At 38.1% G+C, this 15,654-nt stretch overlaps 1 protein-coding gene across 6 annotated transcripts in view; it reads left to right on the top strand.

Annotated features, from left to right (window-relative positions):
- ehbp1 (EH domain binding protein 1) overlaps positions 1-15,654 on the top strand; it is a 148,855-nt gene that overhangs the window by 795 nt on the left and 132,406 nt on the right. For 5 of the 6 annotated variants that reach the window (XM_042009945.1, XM_042009942.1, XM_042009944.1 and 2 more), the window contains exon 2: positions 178-651. In XM_042009945.1, coding sequence (XP_041865879.1) covers positions 548-651 — 104 coding nt within the window. In that variant the 5' untranslated portion in view covers positions 178-547. The remainder of the gene's footprint in view (positions 1-177; positions 652-15,654) is intronic. The other variant, XM_042009941.1, reaches the window with a different exon arrangement.

The following is a 15,654-nucleotide window of genomic DNA, read 5'->3' as shown; positions in this document are numbered from 1 at the left end:
AATAACGGGGCAGCTTAACGGCATCTTCGTTTATGGGAATGCTAACGTTTAAAAGAGTTACTTAGCGTTTAGATGTAGAAATTATCCAGAGTTCTCCGCAGTGCCGGGGCTTTACAGTCTGGCTTTTGCTGTACTGACTGTGTGTCCCCCCGCCCCTCTTTTTCCCTTTTTTTGCAGGGAGATCGCCAGATGGAAATGTAATATTTATACCCTGTGGATTACTCATCAAGTCTTTCAAAGTTATGGAGTACTTTTCCTCTTAGCATCATGCGTGCTGTTAAACCAGACCCCGACTGCTGCAGAGATTTCATGTCTTTACATCTGGATTCATCCAGCAGTTTGTAAAGATCGACACGCACTACTGGATGTACAGTCTTATCCTTTCTAATTGTTCTTTCAAAGTGCTTATGGTGAAACATTATGTGTCTATGCGGTTTGGACATGCTCAGATTCATATAAACATTAGCGTGATTTCGTGTTAAGAAAGCCCAAAGAAGGAAGTCCAGGACGGGTTTGACTCCCAGAAACTGCCTGTTTCTAAATAATCATGGCCTCGGTATGGAAGAGACTGCAACGTGTGGGGAAGCATGCATCCAAATTCCAGTTTGTGGCTTCATATCAGGAACTTATGGTGGAATGCACAAAGAAATGGTGAGTTTACTGGTAGTAACAGGCGACCACAGTGCTGTCATTGAAGCCCCATGAAAACTGTGTCTCTGTGTATGCTGGAATGCTGAGCTCATTCCTGGTGGCCATAATTCACACACACACAATCTCCTTGATGTGCAGTCATGTCTCTATGCTGGAGGGGGGCTGGCTGTCCTGTGAAAATGCTATGCTTTACTTTTTGTGTACCATTGTTGAATTTGTTTGGTGTGAGTCTTCAGCGAAGAGGTTGACTAGCTGCAGGATTTCTCTTCAGCAAACAGGGTTGCCTTCACTTTCTTGATATGTTTTTCTAGGAAAAACACATTTATCAGCTTTAGGGATGCTATCGAGCAGGGATCTCCAACCGGCGGCTTTTCAGCCGTTCCTCAATGGCTCGGATTATTTTATGTTCATTGCCAAACGACAAATAAATGTAACATTCAAAGATATTTCTAAAACAAACACACAGCATTTGCTGAAAAGTACTAAGCTGAAGATGAGATGGGGAAAAAAAAGCCATTTCAAAACTTTTATGGAAATCTGGATATTACAAACATACTTTAAAGAAGTGTCTCAAGTCCTCAAACTTAGCTACTGCTGCAGGGATTGTGAAAACTGGAGATACAGTACAGCTGTTCCAGAGACATCCATTAAAATTTTGCAGCATTTATTTCAGGACTTCAAAAACAAATGTGAAAATAAGAAATGTCTTTCTCAGCAAAGACCGCCAAGGACAGGACAATTAAAATAACAAACAACAGCAAACTGATTAAGTTGCAGCAGACTCAATCATTTGTGATGAGTGGAGCAATGTTTACAGTATTGAGCCAATAGTGCTGTTGTGTAGATATGTGAACTCTCTTGTTTTGAAATATAAAGCAAAAGAAATGTTAAGTTTTGTTTATTGTAAGCCATTTTTAATAGTCAAATAGATTTTATGGCTCCTGTTAATCTTTATTTGGTGTGACAGGTAATATAAATGTCTTTTATATTGCAGATCCCTGCTATTGGAAATCTGATTCTACCTTCAAACTCAAAGGTTTTAGATTGGGATCTTGCCATACTGTGCACGAATGAATGAATGTGTTAACCTCTGCCTGTTATAGATTGAACACTGTCCAGGCAGTAATTCAGAGTATATGTGTATATGATAAAATAATCGGTATCATCCAGTTGTGACTACTTATAAGATGTCTGAGTTGTCAAAAATGATGACAGCACATGCCCATGCTCTGACATTACAGTGTAATGACAGTGTTTTATAGCCCCTTCACAGCAGTAAAGCACAAAATATTGTTATAAATGTAATTAATGAAGGTCAGTACAAATAGGTGGACAAGCTGTCAGATGTGTCTTCAGCAGTGAAGATAAAGTGGAAAGATAGATGGAAGGTATAAGCTGCACTTCAGCCTGCAGCCATGTGTCCTGCAGTGAGGGAGAAGCCGGGGCTTGTAAAGCAAAGATGTAGCCTGCAGTCATGGATTCTCAAGTGGCTTGCTGTAGGCGTGACTAACACAGCACCACAGAACTTCGACCTGGGACAGATGTTAACGTGTTGGAGAATGGAATGAGAAAAATGTACATCTCTTACCAGAGCAAAGGGTGGGTGGCCTCACTGCGTAGTCAGTACACTATGTTTTTCTATGTGAGTGGGGCTTTTATTATTGCCGCTGGCTGATCTCGCCCTGGCTTACCGTCAGATATTAATGCCTATTAATGAAGAGTGTGTAGGAAAACATTTAAAAAGGTAAAAGTACTGTAACATGTTGTAAACCCTTAATTAGACAACATCTGGAGTTGTTAGTTAAAGTACTTAAAATGACACTTTAGCTTTAGTTCTGTTCAGTTTTGATGAGGCATATTTTCTATTTCTTTTTCTACTGTTTTGAATTAAAATTAAATTAAATGCATTTTCCCAGACATTACTAGAGCTTGACTGTACAATATTAGTGCCCGTGTCTATTATTTGATTCAAAATACATTTAAATAAAGTGTTGCTTTGAGATAAGTATTGTTATTCAATTAAAATGCAATCAAGATTAATTAATTATATATTTTTTTTAATCAAGTCACACCCCAATGCCAAACATGGCAGAAATGGTGCGACATCAGCCAATCAAAATCCAGCTTTACTTGCTCCACTTCCTATTGTAAATTGCTGGAGAACTTGAAGCTAGGAAAGCAGAATGACCGAACACGGGAGCTAAGGGCAGCAAAATAGATGCCAGACATAACATATAGTTATCGTCTTTGAGTTTATTGTTGAGAAGAAAAGTTAATCGTCTGTTGTGTGGCAGTAGTTTGGATATTTCCAAAGAGAGTTGGAACCAATTATGCTGATATGCAAGGTATGTCAGCGATTGGTGCCCTCAAAAACCAGCAACAAAACAAATTTGTTTAATCATTTAAAGGAATGCCACCCAAATGATTATACAGACAGGATAAAAATGCAAGCACAGCCTACCAGTTTGGCACACAGTAGACCTAGCGGTTGTTAGCAATGTAGCCGCTGCTAGTGGTGCAGCCACACGACTGAAACAGCAGTTGAGGTTTTTAGCCATTATGCTGTACGAGCAACATTCAAAGAGGAGCAAGAATTTTACTTGAATTTAAATTACACTGGGGCTTTTGGGGGTGCCCTTTTTCAGGCATGTACCTTCACAAGTCGTGTGCACGGTACACGCATATTGACGCTCAGTGCACGGTATCACCTCCAAAAACATTCTGCTACTACTGTATGCAGCTACTATTGCATGCATTAGTAGAAGAAAGGTAGAAGCAGAAAAATCTCACATAGAGATGGAAAGTTCTTTTAACAAATCAGTTATTACTGATGCCATTTTAAAAATCCGTATTTGGGATTATATCTGTGAGAGAAGCTGATTTTGGGCATGTAGGTGCTCTGTCACAGTGGTGAACTGAATCCACAAAAACACCTTATCATTTTTATTTATAAAGATTCTGATAGTTATCTTATTTAATTTGCTTTGTTATTAACTTTCTATGTTAAAATGTTGACCTAATGTCTAGTTTTAGTTTTCAGTACAGTTTCTTTAAAACTGGTATTAAAAAATAAATAAATAAATAAAAAATAGAAATCAGACAGTATGGAAAAAATGTATTGTGATATCTTTTTTGGTCATATCACCCAGCCCTACCTTGAACCCGATAATGTGTCCCTGAGCAAAACAATTAATATCCACTTATTCCTTTTTTCCCCTTATTTAAAATGTTGTAAGGTCCAGAAGTGTGAAAGCATGCAAAAACACTCCCCAGACCAAGCGTGACACAGATGGTTGAGTAACAGCAGACTTTCAGAGGAATTGACCAACATGTGTCAGGCTGTGACATGTTGTCCTCTGTTGAGCCTTTGTGCATTATGGCAAGTATCTATCACGTCTCTGCCAGGAAAACATTTTCCTGCAAACTTGTCTGACGTGGCTCCTCATTCTATTCAGATTTGGAGGCCTTGACAGACTCCCGAGTCTAAGTTTGGCAACAGGACATAGTTTCATTGCCAGATAGTAGTGCAGGGCAGACGTTTTGGTTGTGCAGGATTATGGGATGAAATTGTAGACTTTGGATTTCATTGTCCTCAAGGCTGTGGAAAAAATTAATTTCTTTTGCTGTATTTACTTGTATTGTATTGACTTAATAGCTCTTTATTTTCCTCACTTTCTCCCTTGTTTCCTCTACTTTAACATTGTGTGTTTTAATTGTGTGAGTACTTTCACTACCTTTTTACTTTTACCACCTGTTTCAGTTTAATTTTTAAGTTAGTATCTTTTATATTGACTGATTTTGCTCCTGATTATGATATAGTTTAATGATGCTTTTAATCTCAAAGGCATACTTAAAGTGACTGCAAGGGGCATCAAGTATTGTGCTATGAAACTAAATAATAAGATGATGGTTTTCTGTTTGATGCTTCCTTTGCAAGAGTTGGTGCACCAAGTTGCATTGGCCTGCTTTTGTCATGCTTTCTGTGTTGCTGCTGGGGTGATACTTGTTGACAAATTACTTATGTTTCCTGTTTTGCTGTCCATCAGCTGATGACAAAGTTTGCACATTCTATGAATCTGTTCTTCATCGTTTTTGCAGAATTCAAACCACTTTAATATCACTGATATAGCAGGGCCTTTATGTCAACTGTTTGGACAGTTTGGGAAAATACCAGGATCTCAGTTCCAGTCTCAGCCCTGCTTCTTTCACTACAGCTATCCTCTCCTATTTCTTTGCTCAGTTTCTTTCCTCATCTGCTCTCAGGTTATACGTTTTTTCTCCCTCCATTGGTCTTTTTTTATTACCTGCTATAACTAGTGTTGAGGGATACACAGCTGATTGTGTAGATCCATTGACTGTAAATGTCTCATGCTTATTTCCAAGATCAATGTAAATTTAATCGCAATCTAGTTGTAACGATTGTTTTATCGCCCAGCCCTCTTATAGACACAAACGGAAATATACACATTCCTCTAAGACACAAGAAGACATGAAATATTGCAGGGCTGTGAAGCAGTCAATGGAGTGTTAAATGTGATGAAAACTGTTTTGGTTTTGCTTCTCTCCTCTGCAGTCAGGCAGAGAAACACATGGCTCCAGAGACTGCTCATCATTTATCAGCCTGCAGAGCAGTGCTGCAGCATCTGCAGGCTGATTTGTACAGTATGTGCTTGGATGGCAAAGCGTAACACTTAAAAGTATATTGATGTATTAATATTGAAGTAACAATAATTATTGGCTGTGAAAAAGGTTATTTTGTGCTTGCGTCAGTTGGTGTCATCTACGTCCAGCAACATCACTTTCCCAAAAAATTAGGTTAGTTGACTCTCTCTCTCTATATGTGTATATATTTGAACTTGTTTTTATTTAGATTGATTCTCAGGCTAAATAATTTTATCAGTAATTTGCTTTAATTCTGGTACAGAAATTCTACTGCCTTACATATTGCAGTCTGCACCGAGGCTTATTGTTTCTCTGCATTGAGCACTTTCAAACACATGATGGTGGATACTTGTGCTTCGTCAGTCACTCCCAGTGGCTGTTATCTGGTATAGAGAGTAGTTGTTGAAGGAGGGGAAGTTTTATTACCTCATTTACCCCCTGGTAAATGGTAGCTTCCTAACGTCCTCTTATTTATGTTGCCCCCACAGACATGATGTAAGTGATTCCTACTGTGTCTGACTTCAGCTTGTTTCACTGTTATACCGTTGAGTGGAAGTAACTTGTGGTTGTTGCGTCTAGCTGATTTTGCTTTCGATTTTCTCAGAGGTTTCTGAATTTCTTTTTAATGTTCAATCTCACTAGTATTTTCAGCTTTGTTTAAGGAGTGTTATGTTAAGCAAGCATACACTCAGATTTAAAAGTTATCCTGGCCAAGTTTGTTCCTGACATCATAATCCATCACTTTGTTTTTGCCTTATTAGAAATCAGTTTTTAAATGAGTTTTGCTTCTTTCTCTTGTGATAAAGTACAGAGTCAAGACTTGTGCATGTATAGTGCTTTGCTCTTAGTTTGCCTTCACAAAGCCTCAGACTGTAGATGTTATGATCTCTCCCTTCACTTCTGATATCAGTGGAAGTGATTAGGAAGGAATAAAAGGGAGTTCAAGCTCAAGCAGAACCAAGAGCCATTACCAACCATTTATTTATCTATTTTTTTTATTTGCACAAATATCCACTTGGATTCAGGGATGAACTGAATAGAACTGGGTAGTCAGTAGGGCTGCACAATTAATCGGATTTTGATCGTGATCACGATTTTGGTGGCTACAATTAAATGAACCTGATCGTCAACGATATTTACATTCACAATGCGACTCTGCTGCATGCATCTCTGATCACATACATTCTCAACCTGTACTCTGCCAACCACCAGGGGGCGAACGCAAGGCCAAGGCTTCATTAAGCTGCCTAAATAACGAGGGCGCAGTGGCGCACCCCTTTTACAGTTGACAGCTAGTTGTACTCAGTGTTGCCAACGTAGCAACTTCGTCGCTATATTTAGCGAGTTGTCAATCGCCTCTAGCAACTTATTTTTTAAAAAAACAACGAGCGACAAATCTAGCGACTTTTTCTGGTGATATTGGAGACTTTTGGAGACTGACGTGAAAGAGCGTATAGTTTACTCTTCAATGAGGACTGGGTGCTGCGCAAACCCCTCCCCCGTCCAAAAGCACTCAGTAGAGGCTTGTTCCTCACGCAGCAGCAGCTGCATTCAGAGCAGGAGATGATCGCGTCTGTTTCATGAGCAGGCTGAAAATTAAACGTACATAGCTGCTGCTGGCTGATCCCACACTGGCTTACTGTCAGATATTAATGTTTATTAATGAAAAGTGTGGACATAAACATTAAAAAAGTTAAAAGTGTTGTGACATGTTGCAGACTCCTAATTAAAAACAATTACACTTGAAAAATTTAAACTTAAAAAATAAAGAAAATTGAATTGAATTAAATTTTATAATTTTCTTGCTGTTCAAAACATTCTAGGTTGTCTTTTCTTCAATTTTTGCCTTTCTCACAACATCCCTCTCCATGGTAGCATCCCTTAAAACTGTATATACTAGTGATGGGATGTTTGGCTCTTTTCAGAGAGCCGGATTTTTTGGCTCCCAAAAGGCTCTTGATTTAGCATCTTTTGTAGCCCCATAATTTACATTAACTTCTCAAAAATGAATGGTAAATGTATTATATTTTTTTATCATCTATTCTAATTTAAAGTTTAATTTTTCACAAAAAATTGTTGCCATATAGTTTGTTTATAAATAAAAATACATGTTTTTCCAAACACGGTGAATAATCGTGATTAATAATCGTGATTACAATATTGATCAAAATAATCGTGATTATTATTTTGGTCATAATTGTGCAGCCCTAGTAGTCAGACCTTGTTGTTATAAGTACACATTAAAAAATCAGCAGAAATAGTAGGATCGGGGAAATGAGGAGGGAATTCCATTTTCTACTTTTGTTTCTGTTTCTATTTTCACTTTTTTGGCAAACAGGTTACTCTCAAATATGGTGCAGCTTCACTTTGATAATTTATTGAATGAGTGACACTATTTTTGGATGCTCACCTTAAGGGCACATTCACCAGCCATTTTGATTTGAATCCTAGTCCGTTTGCACGTAAAGGCCGCTTGTCCGAGTGTTTGGGAATACACAAACAAACTGATTTGGATCAAAGAAGCTGACTGGTTCGCCTAAAAATGCGGGTCTAGGTCTGCTTCAAATGAACCAAATACAGGAAGCGGAGTACAAAACAAAGGGGATTGTGGGTTCAGTGTAGGGCATTGTGGGTAAACGCAACCAAAACATACAGTTGTGTGGGACAGTAGGCGGCTCTGGCTGGGAGAGATGGCTCGCAATCAGATGTTGAAGAATGCAATAAAAATTTTGATAGAAATTTGATCAACCCCAGGGCCCCTATGATCTGATGCTGCTCCATGTTTTGCTCTTACGTGGTGGTAAAAGAAGTTTTTATACATTAATACAAAACTCGGTCTGGGAGAAAGTTGCAAAGTTGAAAGTTTCTCCCAGACCGAACCAATTTTACCCAGTCTAGCAGACTGTCCTGGTGTGAATGGGCCTTTAACCCGTTAAGGCTCGACCTATGAAAAAATGGTAAGAAAAGTCAAATTTTTTAAGTATGAGGCCTTAATTTGGCCCTTTAACAAAATGTAACAAAATAATTAATATTTTTATGGGGCGATATTCACTTTTTATTACCATGTGATATGTTAAAAGTATAATAATACAGTTTTCTGCCATCCCCGAGAGGCTGAGCCACAGCCCCAATATCAACAACTAACAACACCAGTTTGCTTTTGGACAATTTATACACAATCATTTCAGGCAGCAATACTCTGATTAGCTTCCTGGACCCGAACTAATATATTCACTCATCACTTTGCTTGACTTGGCATGTGAATGTGGGATTTTAACCCATTAAGGCCAGACCCATGAAAAATTGGTAAGAAAAGTCCAATTTTTTAAATATGAGGTCTTTATTTGACCCTTTAACAAAATTTAACATAAAAAATTAAAATTTTTTTGCAGGGGGGATATCTACCATTTATTACTATGTGATAGTTTAAAAATATTATAATATGGTTTTCTGCTTCAGGGTATCTGTCAGGGAACAGAAGACGAGTATCAGATTGTGTTCAACAGTATTTTGAGCAAAGTTTATACCATCAATTGAAGCAAAATGTCTCAGAAACTGTATGTGAAAAATATGTCACGTCGGGCTGTTATGGATTTAACTGTGGTGATTCTGTAAAGCTTCTGTACCACTGCATTAAAGAGGTAAATGAAACATCCATGTCTCAGAATTTGTAGGTACCTTTTTTTTGGAGCTGCATGTACCCACTTCTCTCCAATTCCGGTCCTCATGAGCTACTGTCCTGCAGGTTTTGGATTCTACCCTGATGCAACACACCTGACTCAAATCACTGGGTCATTAACAGGCTTGTGCAGAGGTGTGTTGTACTAGGAGACATCTAAAACCAGCAGGACAGTAGCTCACGAGGAGCGGAGTTGGAGACCCCTGGTACTGGCATGTGTGCAACATTGTGTTCTATCAAAATCTACATTATTGGCTGTTTAATGATATATTCCTTCATATAGATGTGACATAGATGTGAAGTGTAATGTGACAGGTCAGCAGTCACACACCTAAATGTAGTAAATCTTGTCTTTTTTTAATGACTGTCAGTTATTTCCACTACTTCCTTCTTCTTTGCTCCCTGTAAAAGTTCTCAGGAAGGACATTTTAAATAACCTGACCTCTTCTCTTCATGGTAAAATGGTAAATGGTCCCTATTTATATAGTGCTTTACTGTAGCTGAAATGATACCCAAAGCACTTTACATCATACATCACATTCACACATTCACACACTGATGGCGGACGCTGCCATGCAAGGCGCTCAACCACAACCCATCAGGAGCAATTAGGGGTTAGGTGTCTTGCCCAAGGACACGTCGATATGAACTCGACTTGGCCGAGGATCAAACCGGCAACCCTCAGGCTACAAGACGGCTCTACCTTGCTGAGCCATGCCGAGTCGTGTCTCCGATTTTCACTTTCCCACATCCAGCCACACTTTCCTTTAAACCCTAACCAAATGTGCTCTCTCCTGGAATCATATTTGGCCACATTTAGCATTAAGTCTGTCTCATCTGTTCAGCTGTCAGTTCCAGTTGTCTCTGATTTTAGTGAAATATGTTAATCATAAGTCAAAATGTTGTAACCTGACCTATAAGTGCGTAGTTAAGTTCCTGTGTAGTCATAATAGTTTATTTGATTTTAGAAAGTTACAGGAAAACTCAAAAGAGCTGATTATTATGATGTTAAATCTGGCTGTGGTGTTTTCACCTTGATCATTGACCCAACTCTTGGTTGCCACATACATACAGAGTAACTGTCCTGTAATTAGATGTTAAGGGTCTGTCAGTGTAGGAAGTAACAGGGAGGCAGCAGATCACAAAGATCTTGTGGAGCTTCAGGACCAAACAGTTCTACAAACTTTGTGGGGTAGCTTCTTGAAGTATTCCACACCCTGAAGGGTACTTTATAATTTCCCTGTCTCATACAGGGTCAATAAACCTTTCAGTGTACATCCATATAGCTGTGATTTATTCATTTCTTTTAGGCAAACATTAAGAATTGTTTATTTCTTAATGAGTTTTGCCCAAGTGCATTCATGTGTTTGATAAATTAATGCACAGCAACACTGCACAACAGCATGACCAGTGTTTCATACTGCATGTGGAAATGTACAAAATTAGAAAAAGGATTTAGTATGCTGTCAATGATAGCTCTAGTTACATGTCAAAATGTAAAAATGGTAACTGTCAAAGTTTTTCCTCTGCAGTGTACTCCCAGCTGCTAGTCAGGGCAAAACAGTTTTCACTTTTGGTTGCCTATCTCCTAATCATACATGCCCATTCTTCACAGTCTTCCCTCTTATGTTCTGTAGTTGTGGTCCATCAATACTGTTCAACTCTATTTTCCTTCCTTTGGGATTTGCCGAAGTCATGAGTGTGATTTTTGTGAGGAAAAAAGAAAAGTTTCCTTATCACCATGTTTATTACTTGGTCATGTTTATTGCTGTGGCACTGAGCTAAACTGAGCCCTACCCAGTTGTAGAGGTGGGGCACCCACAACTTCCTGACTTGCCCTGCACTTCCAGCCATCTCCAGGGATGGACATGTGGACTGAGCCTCAAGTGTTTTACCACAAGCACATTTATGCATCCAAACAATTTTGTGATGAGCAAGCATTTTTTACTGTCTTCTCTTAAAGTGCTTCATACAACCCTATGGGTTTTTATGGCTAACTGTGTCAACACAATGATTACAGCAGCATTTTGTTATTTATATATCCATCAGAGAGAAACACCAGTGCTTTATTTTAGCTTGTACAGTTCTGCAGCCTGCACTTGCATTCTTCAGGGGATCTTTTGTCAGGACAATATTTTTATCCACCTTCATGTTCACTGCTCAGCAACAACAGTGAAGTGTGAAGCACTGATCATCTCAGGACTACAGTGTACTGCAGGGAAACCTTGAATCAGATAGTATATTACATATGTTGTGGGATAATTAAACAGGAATTAAAATGAACCCATTAAAAGCAACATTTTGACTTGAACTTTTTGTCCCATAAAGACTTTCAGTTAAATAAGCATTTATGTCTCTAATATGAGAAACCAGAAGAAAGATGAGGTTGTCTAATAGTAATGATGATAATAATGGATTAGATTTCTAAAGAGCTTTTCAATTTTCATCATGTTAATTCAGATTCTTTTGAAGCGATAAAAAGCAAATGCTATTTAAAGTTGTTTGTCCTTCAGCCAGTTTGGGACTTTTGTTGAGACCCGTGGTGACGCGTTGTTTCCTACATGCTGGGAAACTTAAGGATGAGGGAATTTTGAGTACCTACTATACATACCCCATATAGCAAGTTTTGGATGGCAGCTTTAACTACAATAGCCCCTGAAATGTAAATGTGGAAGGGTTTATCTGCTTTGTGTATCAGTCTCAGCAGTCTCTCGTCCCAGCCCCTGCTGAGCTTGCTGACCCATTTCCGCACTTATCTGCCATCTTTTTTCACACACACACACAGTCTTGCTCACCCTTCTATAGCTGCTTCTTGATCATTTTTAAGGCGGCTGGTGTCAGGAGTTTCAGGGCTCATCGCCGATTACTGCAAGCAGGGTTGATTCTTTCTTAAAATATATCCTGGGTTTGCTTACTAGTAACAGCTTAGCAAATGTGGCTTTCTTGTTTTGCTGACATTTGTAGAGTTTCTAGAAACTTTAGTAACAAAATGTTACCTTTGTTACTTTTTTTTTTTATTTTTTTTTATTTTTCAAATATATAATCAACTGTAAAGTTAGTGGATTGATGCCTCCCAACTATAAAACAGTGTCCAAGTGTCCTTGGGCAAGAAAGACACCAAACTCCACACCTTGATGTGTCCATTAAAGCACTAAGTATAAACAAAAGAAGTTCTGTATAAATGATATAAATATATAAATGATGATAAATATGTAGTATAAAAAAAGACTTTGAGTATTAAGAATATGACTGGAAAAGTGCTATATACTGTAAGTATCGTTTGCATGCTCATAATTTCAGTCTTCCTCTTTCATGTCCCTTCTCTTAGCTTTCAGCCCAAAGCTGAATATTCAGGATGTTCGTTAGGAAGCAGAATAAGTAATGAAGGATTTAGTTGCTACTAGATTATTATAAGGAAACATGTTATGAAAAACATTAAATGGCTTTCTGTCATATATAGAGAATTCAAAGATGATTGCAACGATTCACTAACATAATCCTGTATATGTGATGTCTTTTTTATCCTTTATAATTAAGGGATATTTTTTAATAACAAAGGGTGGGAATATTTAGGTATCTTTGATTAAGATACAGAGGACTGTGATGCATTTTGTGATTCTTTTTTCTTATGAAGGACTCTTCTTCACTATTTGACTATTAGGCACTTTCAAACCAAAGAAATTATAATAATCCATAATTAACATATTTCTAATATTTTAATAATGTATACACAATTAATCCTAGTTTGGATTAATAATCTTTTAACCCACCTTAGTTGCACAAGGAGCAATGGGCTGCCATATTCTAACACCCGGGGAGGATTTGCAGGTTAGAGGCATTGATCAGGGGTCAGAGTTAATTAACCTTCGTTGCCAGTTTGCTGACTTAAACCAGGGTCCTCCAGGCCCAAGTCCACCTCTCTAACCACTACACCACCACGCCATATTTCATCAAAATATGATCTCCAGCACTGAAAAAGAGACTAACAGGAAGTGTTCCTGTGTGTGGTGATTAGCATGGTTGCCTCACAGCAAGAAGGTTACTGGTTCAAATCTCAGTTTGGCCTTTCTGTGTGGAGTTTGCATGTTCTCAGTGTGCGCGGATGAATTCTGTTTTTCACTCTGGCTCGCTCCCATAGCCCAGAAACTTGAACATGGGGATAATTGATGATCCTAAATTAACCGTATTTGTCTCTGTGTTGACCCTGTACCCTGCCTCTTGCAGCAGGTGGGATAAGATCCCCCCCTCCCCATGAATTGGATTAAACATAGAAAATGGATGGATGATTTTTTTTACATCAGTAAATCAATTGAGAATTTCCTGTGTCAGCATCCAGATGCTCTTAACATCCGATTTGTCTTCACCCGAGTAATAACTATTCTTTCCTAAACTGAACATCTAAGCCAGTGCAGATTAAACTGTTAAGTGTTAGAGTAGTCCTTTGTGTGACTGAAATGGATGAACAAACACTTAAGTCTCTCTTAATGGATCACTGTGACCATTTTCATCGAATTTGTTTTTCTTGTTAAGGCATCCCTCCTTGATGGCTCATTGATTCCAGCTACACATAAGAATGAGCATGCAGTCTGGTGGTTTCATTTGAACACAGAAAGAGTGTAGAAGCCACTGAGCCTGCAGACAAATTATTTAAATAGTTCTCATGGCTCAGCATATACAGCACAAAGGGGGGAAAACTTAGATAGTATGTGTTGTTGAACAATAGCTTCTCTATGTGGGGCCTCTCCTCAAGGCTAAAATTGTTATGTCATTCTTTTTCTCTCTCCCCTTTTCTCTCGTCTTCTTTTAGGAAAAAAGACTTTCTTTTTTCCACAACATAACTGTGACATAAGTGCTCTTCTTTTGTGTCTGTTTGGGCCAGGAAAAAAATGTATGCGCAGGATTCAGACTGGATCATGATGAGGAACATTTTAGGCATAACAGAGACTGTCATGTAATCATGAAGTGAATTTTCTCGTTGCCGTTTGCTTTTTTGAAATTATTATTATTGCTTTCATCTTTGGGTTTGTGCCTTGCGTTGTTGTAGTGTGGTGTTATTGTGTTGTCTGGATTTGTTCTGAGATTTCTCTAAATATAGTAGTCGTATGTGGTACAGTATACAGCGTTAGTTCTACAGTACATCATTTTGCTGTCTTTTACAGGCTTAATTAGATTTTTTTTTCCCCCTAAGAAATTGCTTTAGGAATATTTTTAGGTTTATTTGTTGTTGCTCCATTACAAATTCAGAGGTTTGGATCAGCTACAGATGATCTTTTGAAACTGGAGAGCTCAAGCATCTCATGGAATCGTCACAATGCAGGAAAGGAACTTAAACTTTGACTTTGCATTCAAGCAAGCTTTACATGTTTTGCAAAATTTATACAGCCCTTGTTTTTCCACACTGTTCCTCTGCCATCAAAGCAACATTGTGAAAATGTAAGCTCTAGGATTGTAGTGTGTTTGAAAATCATTGGACCTGTTTATGTCTCAGTATTTTGATGAAAGGACAGAACAAGCAACATTGAGAGGAGACTCTTTAATAAATACACTTTAAAGCCACGTGGTTTGCAAACAAATACCATTGACCACCAATTTTCAGCTTATGCTTTTTTTGGAGACCCACAGTATTCATATTACACACATTACCTGATTTATATACATTAGTCTATAATGCTTCTTGCTGAAGCTAGTTCGGTTTTGTGGGTTTCTCACTGTTTCTCTCTGTATTATGCCACTGTATGTTTAACAGGTAATTTAAATAATGTTGATAATTGAAATTTTAGACTTTTACCCACTTGTTTATTTACTTGTTTTCCACTGTAAGTCTCTATTGTACACTGGACGTACAGAGTTGGATGATCATAGCTTCCTGTATCCTTCATGTTCTTTCTTGTTTTGTCACACTAACATTGTGTGTGTGCATATGGGGCCTTGCATTACTCACCCCCTTGTCCTTCATGTTGCTTTAAAAGCTATCATTTAAATACACCTCTGAATATCTCTTGAGTACCATTAAATTCATTCTTCAGAAGTTTCAAGCATATTTTGCAACAACACAGACCACAAAAACTCAGATGAGGCAAAGAGGCCAAAGGTATCGCTGACGGAGTTGCAGAGCGGCACAGTAGAGATTTGTGTGGTTGTATGTTGGACCAAATTAAGCCAAACAATCCACAAAGCTAAACTTTAAAAACAAATTAGAACTATTGCTTAAATGAACGTGCAGAGGACTGAAGACACGTGAAACCTGATTCTCTGGTCAGATGAGACTAAATTTGAATTATTTTGCCATCAAATCCAACCCTTTCATTACACTGAGAGCACCATACTCACAATTAAAGCATGGTGAAGGCATCCCCATACTTTGGTTAGGAATGGTTATTATCAGCAGGGATGGGAAAATTGGTCAGAATTGAATGGTTAATGGTGCTTAATACCAGCAAATAATAGAGTAAAACCTTTTTCAGTCTAACAGGGAATTGAGACTTACTTCTAGAGCATTCACTGGTTTAGGAGGAAAGCTTAAATAATTTTAAATTTCCTACTTAAAAGCTAGACATTAATAAGATTAAAAAACAAAAGACTGGTACATATGACTTAAGAATTGCTTTACATCCACAGATCCCATCCAGATTGAAGAAGCTAGAGCAGTTTTATCTCAAGGG

Source organism: Melanotaenia boesemani, chromosome 16, assembly GCF_017639745.1.
Source record: "Melanotaenia boesemani isolate fMelBoe1 chromosome 16, fMelBoe1.pri, whole genome shotgun sequence".
NCBI classification, from domain to species: domain Eukaryota; kingdom Metazoa; phylum Chordata; class Actinopteri; order Atheriniformes; family Melanotaeniidae; genus Melanotaenia; species Melanotaenia boesemani.
The sequence above is the reverse complement of the archived record's forward strand: the minus strand, read 5'-3'. Positions and strand labels throughout refer to the sequence as shown.